At 30.7% G+C, this 10,949-nt stretch overlaps 1 protein-coding gene across 6 annotated transcripts; it reads left to right on the forward strand.

The window, feature by feature from the left end:
* The first annotated feature begins 4,575 nt into the window (after positions 1-4,575).
* Positions 4,576-10,728, forward strand: LOC108319801 (zinc finger protein CONSTANS-LIKE 9). 6 transcript variants are annotated; one of them, XM_017551061.2, is made up of 5 exons: positions 4,576-4,733; positions 5,608-6,298; positions 6,857-7,084; positions 9,507-9,811; positions 9,991-10,728. In XM_017551061.2, the coding sequence occupies exons 2-5, from the start codon at positions 5,732-5,734 to the stop codon at positions 10,118-10,120; spliced, it is 1,230 nt and encodes a 409-aa protein (XP_017406550.1). In that variant the 5' UTR covers positions 4,576-4,733; positions 5,608-5,731; the 3' UTR covers positions 10,121-10,728. The 6 variants fall into 6 exon arrangements, with proteins under 6 accessions (XP_017406550.1, XP_052734684.1, XP_017406551.1 ...); XM_052878724.1 differs by having other exon boundaries at positions 4,581-6,298; positions 9,991-10,122; positions 10,259-10,728; XM_017551062.2 differs by having other exon boundaries at positions 4,582-5,063.
* The last annotated feature ends 221 nt before the right edge of the window (positions 10,729-10,949 follow it).

Genomic DNA, 10,949 nt, shown 5'->3' on the forward strand with positions numbered 1-10,949 from the left:
AGCTCATCCCGCTTTGAAAATGCGGGCTCAATAGATTCACCCGCCCTGTATAGGTCTTGACATGCATATTAACCCTTTTTTTCTTTAATTTCCTATAATAAAAACTTCAATGTCCTACAAACTGGGAACTTTAACACGTTCACCAAATTTAAGTAGAGACTTTGGAAAGCTAAATGATAAATTGATAATGCAATATCTTAATCATATTCATATATGAATGGTGAATTCTTGAGATTTAAAAACATTCAAAGATATATAACACTAATCTTTTGCACCCATACAATAATTTGGAACTTTCGTTTAGAAGTCCATAAGGAAAGTAACTATCATACACAAATGTAAGTTTTTTCTTTATGCAGGTCAACAAATAGCCTGGTACACCCTGCTGCATGAACCTATATAGGCTGGCAGGCTTGAAATCTAAGCCCATCCCACATTTTTTTGCATCCCACTTTATCATCATTACAAGTATGTACGTAAAATGATTAATATGTATATATATTTTTATTCTTTTTTCAAAAATTATAACTAAATTTAAAGATAGTTTCTACTTTGATTAAGTAATAGTGAGAGGGATTTTGAAGAGTGGGTCCAAAATTTGCACTTTTCTCCGTCATGTGAGGCAAAAAATAAAATTTGAATAAGACTTTACTTTTGCAAGATGATCTAGAACTTGGGTGAGAGTTTTGAAGTCAATTCATCATTTCAAACTCAAAATTTAACTCATGATCATTTCAAATCATTTAAATTAGTTAATACATTAATTAAAGGATTAAAATTATGATCCATCAAAATTGGTGTGGAGCATGCTTCATTATTTTTTTAATGTGTTTGTGTATATTGTAATTTAAACATTTTGTACCTCTATTTTTTTTTCCATTAAACCGCTATAATGAGAAAATTATCAGAATCAAACTTCTTTTTTATGAATTTGTCCTAATGTTAGTTGAATATCAAATAAATAAAATTTGATTTCTTCTCTATTTAAATCAAGTAATGGACAACATTTGAATGTATATGATTATTTTTGGATTTGTCATCACTTTAACTTACTAATATATTTTAATTTATTTGATACTTTGTTTTGAAATATATATTTTTTTATTAATCAATTACATAAAAGAGAAGAAAACGTCTACTTTTAATTAAGTATTAATATATTTTTTTAGTATTGAATAATAATCGATAAAATTATAACTTTTTCAATTTATTTTTTTGAAAATCATGTAATAAATAGATGCGTGGTGCAATCATAGTCAACATATAATAAAAAAGGTATTGGTATTGAGACAAATATAAATATAAACTTTTGTTTTAAAATCGAAATAAAAAAACATAAGCATATTGTATGTATGAGATGGTTTAGTATCTTAATAACTATGAGATGGTTTAGTATCAACAAGCAAATAAAACAATGATGAAAGAGACTAATGACATTTGTTCCTAATTTCAACAACTCAATAATAGTTTAACTCAAGACTTATGTTGTGACAAATTAAGTTTTTCTATGATAACTGAAAAATAAACATGTCTTAATTTTTTTCAATAAAATAAGTTATGTAATAAAATAAAGCATTATTACCTACAAAAATGCAAAACCCTACAAAATTCAAGTTAGCATGGTCTAACAAAACAGGGAAATACCCCTCAATAATAATGTAACTCATGTGATAGATACTTGAAAGCAAGGGTCCCATCACCCCCACAAAATTAATTCATTACTTGTTATTATTTATTTATTTATGTTATTATAAAACATTATTTTCATGGTGTGAATGCATGAATGGATTATGAAAAGATTAGTAGAAGCCCTTTTATTTCTCTTGTATTGTTCTCATTGTTTTCACATCATTAAGTCAATGTCAACTCATGCAAATTAATGAAAGAAAAAACTAGTTCATGTCTTTCATTCACAAAAGTTACGTTGATTACGCTCAATGATTTCTTCCAATATCAAAACTATTAAAATTAAATAAATTGGGTAATTGTTTAAATTGATTAAATGGTATAAAATGTGTTATGTAGTAAGATATTTATTAAGTAAAATATTTTAGATATTTTAAGCGGTTAAGATATTTCTGAGTAACTAACCACATTTTTAAGTAAGCTTATTTTTATTTGGCTTATAAATATAATGACAAGAAAGGAGCTGTTCAAGAGACCCTAAATAATATTTCAGAGTAGTATCATAATCACTCTCTTGAGAGCTGAAGGCTCCATAACTCACATCTGACTTGAGCGTCGGAGTATCCAGACAGCCAGGAGCAACAAAGACACACCGGAAAACATCTACACCGAAACAAAATGTATATTAATTTAAAAATACATCACCTTATATATATAAAAGGAATTCTTCTATTTGGTATTCACATTTTTTTTTCAATTTTATCTTTTAAATAATTTTTTTCAAATTAAAATGATTACTTTATCAATTTTATTATTTGAAAGACATTTTTTAAGTTTAATTGTGTTTTTCAATTTAACTGTTTTTTTTAATTTAATAATTATTTTAATTAAAAAATATCTTCAAAATAAATAAAAATATTTACAATAAAATTATGAAAATTATTTATATTTTATTTTATTTTATAATTACAATAATAACAACAAGAAAAATTCTATTAGTTTTTATTATCGTAAAGAAAAGGTAAAACACATGTTTTTCCTATTATATTAATAAAGGAGATTCAGTTTATAACGATTTTGTAACTAAGATTTTAATATAGATTATTAAATTAATCTTTTATTAATATATTTAATTTATTATTTTATATTTAAGTTCATAAATATTTATTTTCAATTCAAATAATTATTTCTAATTTATGTGGTATTTTAAATTACATGAAGAAAAAAGTATATGTAGACACATATTTTTTATTAGTACAAATGAAAAAGTAAATTAAGAATAATAAAGCTAAATATGTTTGTTATATCGAGTTATCATATAAAGTTATGTTTCGTTTTTAGATTAAATTATGAAATATTTTATGTTTATATTTTATAAAAAAAGAAAAGCAATTCTGGACAAACTATACATATCATTTAATGAAAAAAATTTCCTTAACTTTCATAAACTTGAAAGAATAAAAAATTTTATAATTTAATTAAAAAACTTTAGTGTTTATAATATTTTAAAAATAAAATATATAATAAGATAATGATTTTGTGAATGAAAATATGGTGCAAGGCAGCTGCTTGAAAATGAAGCTGAGATTTTATGGATAAGCAATGGGAAAGAAGTGGCACTTAGAGAGTTAGATTTAGTGGGAGAAGCACCATTACAAGTCACTCAATCTTTTACAAAATAAACCTAACAAACTAACTGTTTCTTTAGATAACCCATTTTTCTTTTTTCACAATTTAAAATTCAAAGCAAACCATGCCCACTCACTCCACACATGTGACACCCAATTTACATATAAGTCAAATAATAGTCCCAAATATATGAAATTAGTTAATAAATTAATATAAAATTAGGCTAAAAGTTAATATAAAATAGTTAATAAATTAATAGTACACGTGGAACTCACTGCGATACTTTTCTTTTTGAATAGCCGACCATGGTGTTTGATGTATAAGTTTAATTTAATTTGTATAACGTGTTTTATGGAATAAAAACAAGTTAAATTACTGGTACATGTGATAATTATTTAATAAAATATTGACTCTGATGTTTAAGAATTTTAATAATTATATAATAGTAATGCAATACATGTGAGAAGATATTAGATTTAGAAAGTAGGCAGCAACTACTATAGTACCAATAAACATATAATTGGAGATATGTTATGTAAAATAAATCATAATTAGGCAAGCGATTGTTGTGGGTACCAAACCAAGCAAAGCAATAGTATAAAAAATACTGAAAAAGCCAACTCATAAGTAACAAAAAAAAAATGAAAGAAAAAGATAGTGAAAAAGGTAACATGTAACACATCCATTTGCAGGACTCAGTCTGTGATGCACTTTTAGCAAACTTCAGCCTTCCAATCACTATGTATTCATTATTATATTATCACATACCACTTTAATACAAATATAATGAATCATAAAGGTTTACTTTTTTATGTTTTGTTTTTATAACCTTAAACAACTTTTTCATTTTTTAAACAAAAAATAGTATCTAACAAATTTCAATGTAATTTATTCCAATAATACATATATATTATTTCACTTCATATTTATGTACACATTAAGTTATTATATTATTTTTAAAAAATATACTTATTTTGCAAAATATAAAACTGAAACTTTAATATTTTTAGTTGTTTTTTTACTTGTAATTGTGGAAATAAATCTATGAAGTTTCTTTACATTAAAATAATGGAAGAAGATCATGAAACAGTCAGAGACCCACGGGTAGATTGAGAGGGAAGAAGAGAAAAATATAATAATAATTATTGTTATATTTATTAATTATAGTTTGTGATGGGAGAGAGGAAAAAGGGAAAGCCCAACCTTTTCCTTTCATTGAGAAAAGGACATGGGCCCACTTGCATTATATTTTTTTTTTCTCTTTTGTTTGCACTTTTTATCACCTTTGCTTATGTCATATTACCTACACTCTCTCTCACACACACACCATTTGCATTATTCTTCTTTTCTTTTCATATCTCATCTACATTTATCCATCTTCTATCTTCCTGTTTCTTTCTATCTCAACTTCTCAACACAACAGACTAGTCTTGGCAGACCAGAAGACAGAAGAGAGGAGAGAGAAACACACACAAAAAGTAAGAGAGAGAAAGAGCCTGTTGTTCACTTCACAAAGTTCAGCTGCTTCTACTTCCAGCACTCTTTCTTTGCTTTTAAGTTTTGCACAGATATAAAAAAAATAATTTTTTTTTTGAAAAAGCAACACCCTTTTGCTTACTGATCTTGTTCTCTTTGTCTTCCTTGCCGTCAGGTAGTTTTCTTCACTTATGCTTTCTCATATAGCGTGGAAATCCACGTTTTTGTTCTGTGATTTTTTTTTGTTTGTTTTTAAAGTTCATGTTTTTCTGGGCATGGGACTTTTCGTTGGGATTAAGGCAGTGAAAGACGTTGAGAATTTTTAGAGACTGGTAATTTTTTTAGTATGTTGTGATTGGATTAGATGCGTTATTCTTGTTGTCTTTGATTCTCCTTTTGATTTTTTTTGTTTATTTTGGTATATGATTCTGTGTTAGTTTAGTCATGTTTCTGGAAATTTTTTGTTGTTTATTGCTATTATTTTGAAAGAATCACTTTCTATTGTATGGTTTTGTGATGAAGGTGAACTTATTTTCTCTGATTTGTTAGAATTTAGTTTTCCTGTGTCACATCAAATCCTTAATATAAATCAGACAGCACATGCTCTCATTGCTTTGATCTGATTTATTGTTTTTTCGTGTTGGCTGCAAGTTTACATAATATTGGTCTAGTAAAATTACCTCCCATAGAATCTATATTTACCGTTACTCAGATTCTTCAGAACTGGCAATAGTATTTCCATTTTCTTTTTCCATGTATCGATCTATCTATCTATCCGTTCTTATTAGCATTTTTAGAATTTGGTTTTACAGCATTAAAATTCTGTTTTCTTTGTCACATTATCTAATGGCTTCTGCATTATGTGACATAATTCAGCTTCTGCATCTTCAGATAGGGAGGGGAACTTGTGTTTTTTCAGAGTACATCTTGGTCTGTTAAGACTGTTACTAGCTGGAGAGTCCTTGATTTATTCTAAGGGGCAAGAGAAAAACGTCTAAAGATGGGTTATATATGTGATTTTTGTGGAGACCAGAGGTCCATGGTGTACTGCCGTTCTGATGCTGCATGCTTATGTTTGTCTTGTGATCGGAATGTTCATTCTGCTAATGCCCTTTCCAGGCGTCATTCACGCACCCTTTTGTGTGAGAGATGCAATTCACAACCTGCCTTTGTGAGATGTGTTGAAGAGAAAATTTCTCTGTGTCAGAATTGTGATTGGTTGGGTCATGGAGTCTCTACATCTTCGACACATAAGAGACAAGGAATCAGTTGCTACTCTGGCTGCCCTTCAGCCGCGGAACTGTCTTCAATATGGTCATTTGTCTTGGATATCCCTTCCATTAGGGAGTCTACATGTGAGCAAGAACTAGGCTTAATGAGTATTAATGAGAACAGCGAGAGTGTTGGAGTTCCACCTGAAAACGGGAATGTGTCTGTTTCAGATCAAGTTACTGATCTACCTGCTTTGGACAGGTCTTTCGTTGGTACATCTTCAATACCCGAGTCAAGCTCCGAAACTCGGATTCTGGACCAGCCAGATGGACCTGCCAATGAATGTCTGCCAAAGGTATAGTGGGATGCCATCATCATTGTCTTCATGAATAACATCACCAACACTTGGTGTAATGTACTTTCTAACAGCAGTACAGGGAAATGTAATTGCAAGTTTGAAAAGGATTAGTTAGTGCATGGTCTTAATTGGTTTGATGGATTTAAAATTTTGTTTCCATATAGAATCCTCAAGGGCAATGGCAAAATTATTTGTTGAATCATAATTCCTTTGGTTCAATTCTCAAGTTTTATGGTTGTTTCATTTTCTGTACAACCATTGATGTATTTAAAGCTACTTGCTTTTGTTACTTTATTGTTTCTTGGTCCAAGGTATGTTTTGGTTTTGCAAAACTAATTGTTTTCCTAACTTATTGGTACCTTGAAGTTGAATTGAAAACAAAAGCAGACATATTTCTGTCATCACTAGGTTAGCTTAGTTAAAGGGCCATCATGTACAGATTTTCCAATTTAAGTCTTGTTTACTGAAATGAATTAACACAACTTTAATGTTCTACGTTAAAATTCTCATAGTTTCATCATATTACTTTTGTAATATCTCATTTTCAATATGCAGTTGTACTGTCCTGCTACAAAATGCCCTGCATTATGTGAAGATGACAATCTATATGATGATTTTGACATGGATGAAGTGGATCTAAATCTTGAGAACTATGAAGAACTTTTTGGTATGGCCCTCAGTCATTCCGAAGAGCTATTTGAAAACGGTGGAATTGATAGTTTATTTGGGACAAAGGACATGTCTGCCGGAGATTCCAGTTGTCAGGATGCTATTGCTGCCGAGGTGCTAAACTCTCCCCATCCTTTGTCTGTGATGATCATGGTTTTTTTTTTTACTATTGGGGCATCAGATTCAAATGTTATGTTTCTGTATATGTTATATGATGATCTTGTGTGATGATCTTGTGTATTCACAATTGTGTATTTGTTTTCTCCTTGATCATGTGGATATTTTAGCATAAGGAAATTACACTGACACTTCCTGAGATTTTCTCGAATTTCACTGTTACCCCAGTTTTTCTTAAGATTCTATACAATCTCCCATTTGTTTCATAAACATTACATTGTCACCCCTTCTTTCATTACATGTGCACCCATGTATAAATTTTGAAAGCTTTACACTTATACCCTGTGATAAGGGAGGCCTTTATAATAGTTAAAAAAAAGCAGGGGGTGTAAGTGTAGTTTAATCAAATCTTAAAAGATGTCATTGTGATTTAACTGTTATCATAAAGATTTAGAAATAGGGCCTATATTCAGCATTATTCGTAATGGGGATTTTTGGGCAAGTTGTGTTGTAAGTGTGCTTTATTGTGTTTTTAATTAGCTTTGAACTATTATTTGATCAAGAATTTATAGGTGTGTATGATTCTATTTTTGCTTTTGCGTTCTTCAAAACTATTTTGCAAAATAGCTTTTGAAAACTGTTTTTAAGAATGACAGGGAACACAAATTTTGTTCCATCAAGTGATTTCAGAAACAGATCTGAAAGAATAATGAGTTGTTATGGCTTATTTACGTATCCACTCCCCACCATGAAAACATCTTTACATTGTTCTGCTTTTCTTGATTTCGAAATCAGGTTTTCTGGAGCTGCTTTTATAATAAAAAACGTTAACAAGCCAGCTCTAACAATTTTTATTTTTCTGTTTGGAAAAATATAAAACTGCTTTAATATGAATGATGCATTGCGTTACACTATAAATCTTTGCAAGTTGAAATTGTTGGATGGTGTAGAGCTACACCACCTTCTGTCTCTCTCCTACTGAAGTTACTTGAACAACATGGTTCCTGATTTACACCCTTTGATAAGTGGAGTTGTGATGGTAGTAATTGAGTCAGAAGACTGGTAAAATGAAGGAAAAAAAATCTCTTCTGGCTTTGCATGTGAAATTCTCATGTGCATTTGAGTAATATTGATGCTAAGCTTATACATGACGTAGACATGTGGTTCTTTGGACTTCTGAAAATGGTGAAAAGTTGACAATTGTAGTGGTTGTATGCCATGAGCAACTTATATCTTTAATACATTTTTTCTTAGTCTCCCCTAATCCTTCTCGGATGTGATTTTTCTTGATTTAGCAGTTTAATTACTAATTTCATTGTTTAGGAAGAAAGATTGAAACGTTAGGTTAACCCAGTGGCTTCGTTCTCAATGTTTAAATGTCAGCATTTATGATACAGTGTTAGCACATGATCAAGTGAAACATGTTATTTGATGGTGATTAGGCTATAACGTAGCAACTAATTATCTGCTCGATGCCATTTGTTAGCTTCTAATTACCCCCTTGATTACTTCATTCATGATTATTATTGTTAAGAAGTGAACTTTAAGCTTAATTGAACTTTAAGCTTAATTGAACTTTAAGCTTAATTGAACTTTAAGCTTAAGTGAACTTTAAGCCTAATTGAACTTTAAGTCTAATTGAACTTTACAAAATTAGTTTATAAGGTAAGGTTTATACCTATATATATATATATATATATATATATATATATACTTTAAATTGGTCTTATTTCTAGTCGATGTGAGATTTTCAACGATTATAATCATGTTATAAAACTAGTAAGCAGCCCACTGGATGCCTAGAAAATTTCTCTCAATTTTCTTTCAATGGACACAATCTTGTTAACTTGATAATTCTTCTGAAAATTGATCAAGCTGAGACATTAATCAGCTTAGGCTTTTAGGAGAGTTGGCTGGTCCTTGACATGGCATCAAAGTGTATATGACCAGGTGGTCAACAACAAGAGTTCAAATAATGTTGTCCCCATTCTTAAAAATAAAAGCCGAACTTTACCACATACTTCAAGGTCAAAGAGCTCCTAGGCGAGGAATGACTTAGATATAAGAACCATTCTTGAGCCTCCACCAGCATTTAGGATCTTATGATTTTAGGAGGATTGGGTGATGAGATGACAAAATCAATCAAAGTGCTGATGTTAAATACTGATTGTCTGGATATTTGCATGATGTTAAAGAAGTAACAGAAAATATCATTTTATTTTCATTCCTTAGATCTATGTTACTTTTGGTACATGCATTCAAATGTTAAGAATGAGATGTTCAGTGTACAGTGTGATGTGATGCATGATTACATTGTTAGTTGCACTAGACATAGCATTTTAATTTCTTCTGTGGGGGGTTGTGTTGGTTAACATTTCTTTCATGCCATACCTAATTTCAGATCTAACTTTATGTCCAGGGGTCATCGGTTGGACTGGTCAATGCAACACAACCAGCTTGCAGCAACGCAGCATCTGCAGATTCCATTTTGAGTACTAAAACCGAACCGATTCTTTGTTTCACGGGGAGGCAAGCACAATCAAACCTTTCTTTTTCTGGCATTACCGGAGAAAGTAGTGCTGCAGACTATCAAGACTGTGGGACTACTTCCATGCTTCTCATGGGAGAACCTCCTTGGTTTGCTCCTTGTCCTGAGAATTCCTTACAATCTGCCAACCGCAGCAATGCTGTCTTGCGTTACAAGGAAAAGAAGAAGGCACGAAAGTAAGTGACTGCCTCAATTTGCTTTGCTTTTCATTGAAGAGAATCAATGTTGGTTAAAGACTTTGGCAGCTGAAGGATTTGTTTGAATGAATTAATCCATACAACACTAGTTTTAGCATATGAAATCATAGAGAAACTCCTCCAAACATGATTGAACATCTTTTTTGTCATCTCATTAGGTTTGAAAAACAAGTGCGGTATGCCTCTCGCAAGGCAAGGGCCGACATAAGAAGGCGTGTGAAGGGCCGGTTTGTGAAAGCCGGCGACGTGTACGACTATGACCCTTTGAGCACAACCAGAAGCTGCTGAGAGTACAACTTTTAACCATGTTTTATAAAAGGGAACAGTCATATAGTTTGCAAAAGAAAAACAGCTTCCTGAAAAAAATGGATGAAATTTGATGCATTCTTTGTCCCTGCAATGACAAGCTGTCTGATTTTATAACAGGAGGGGGGTCTTGATGTTCTTCAATGAGGAAAATGGCTCTGTGTTCTCCAACTGTGTAAGCTCTCTTTCCTTCACTGTGAAGGATGTTATCACAAAGTGCTTGAACTTGGCAATTTCTGCTGCATGATTCTTTTCCAAGAATTCAAAAGACTTCTAATCTAAGTTCTTTGGCACTAACCATACTTGAATGTTTGTGATGTGATGATGTAAACTTCCCTATGCTATAGTCACATATAGAAGTGCCTGAGATGGCATCATAAGTGGCTCAATTCAACAGTTCCATATAAACAAATTAGCAAGATTGTAAATTGTAATATTTGGCCTCTTGGCATTGACATGTGTATAGCACACATTTTAGATGTATAATTTTGTCAACTCTTTTCATGTAATTAGACAAAATTTGTATATTCAATGTCCCATGTATAGATTAGGATACTATGCATTTTGATGGCAGCTTATATTCTATTCAACATGTACTACCAATACATCATTTCTTTCTGACTTGCTATACTAATTTACGCAGTAGTTTTGACAAGTTTCTTTATTTTATGCACAATTAATTTTGGAAAGCTTCTTTTATATAATTTTTCAAAAATTCTACTTTTAGTTTATTTATAAATTAATTTTAAATTTAAATTTTTTTTTCTCATTTATCTGCTCAAGGAATGTTTATGCCGAAGTTTATTCAAAC

The sequence above is a fragment of the Vigna angularis genome, chromosome 6 (genome assembly GCF_016808095.1).
Source record: "Vigna angularis cultivar LongXiaoDou No.4 chromosome 6, ASM1680809v1, whole genome shotgun sequence".
NCBI lineage: Eukaryota > Viridiplantae > Streptophyta > Magnoliopsida > Fabales > Fabaceae > Vigna > Vigna angularis.

What these genes read in the sequence shown, in the direction of transcription:
- LOC108319801 (XM_017551061.2), top strand. Translation starts at nt 5,732, where the DNA reads ATGGGTTATATATGTGATTTTTGTGGAGACCAGAGGTCCATGGTGTAC. An exon ending in AGGATGCTATTGCTGCCGAG is followed by an intron (nt 7,085 to 9,506) that starts GTGCTAAACTCT and finishes CTTTATGTCCAG; the next exon opens with GGGTCATCGGTTGGACTGGT. An exon ending in GAAAAGAAGAAGGCACGAAA is followed by an intron (nt 9,812 to 9,990) that starts GTAAGTGACTGC and finishes TCATCTCATTAG; the next exon opens with GTTTGAAAAACAAGTGCGGT.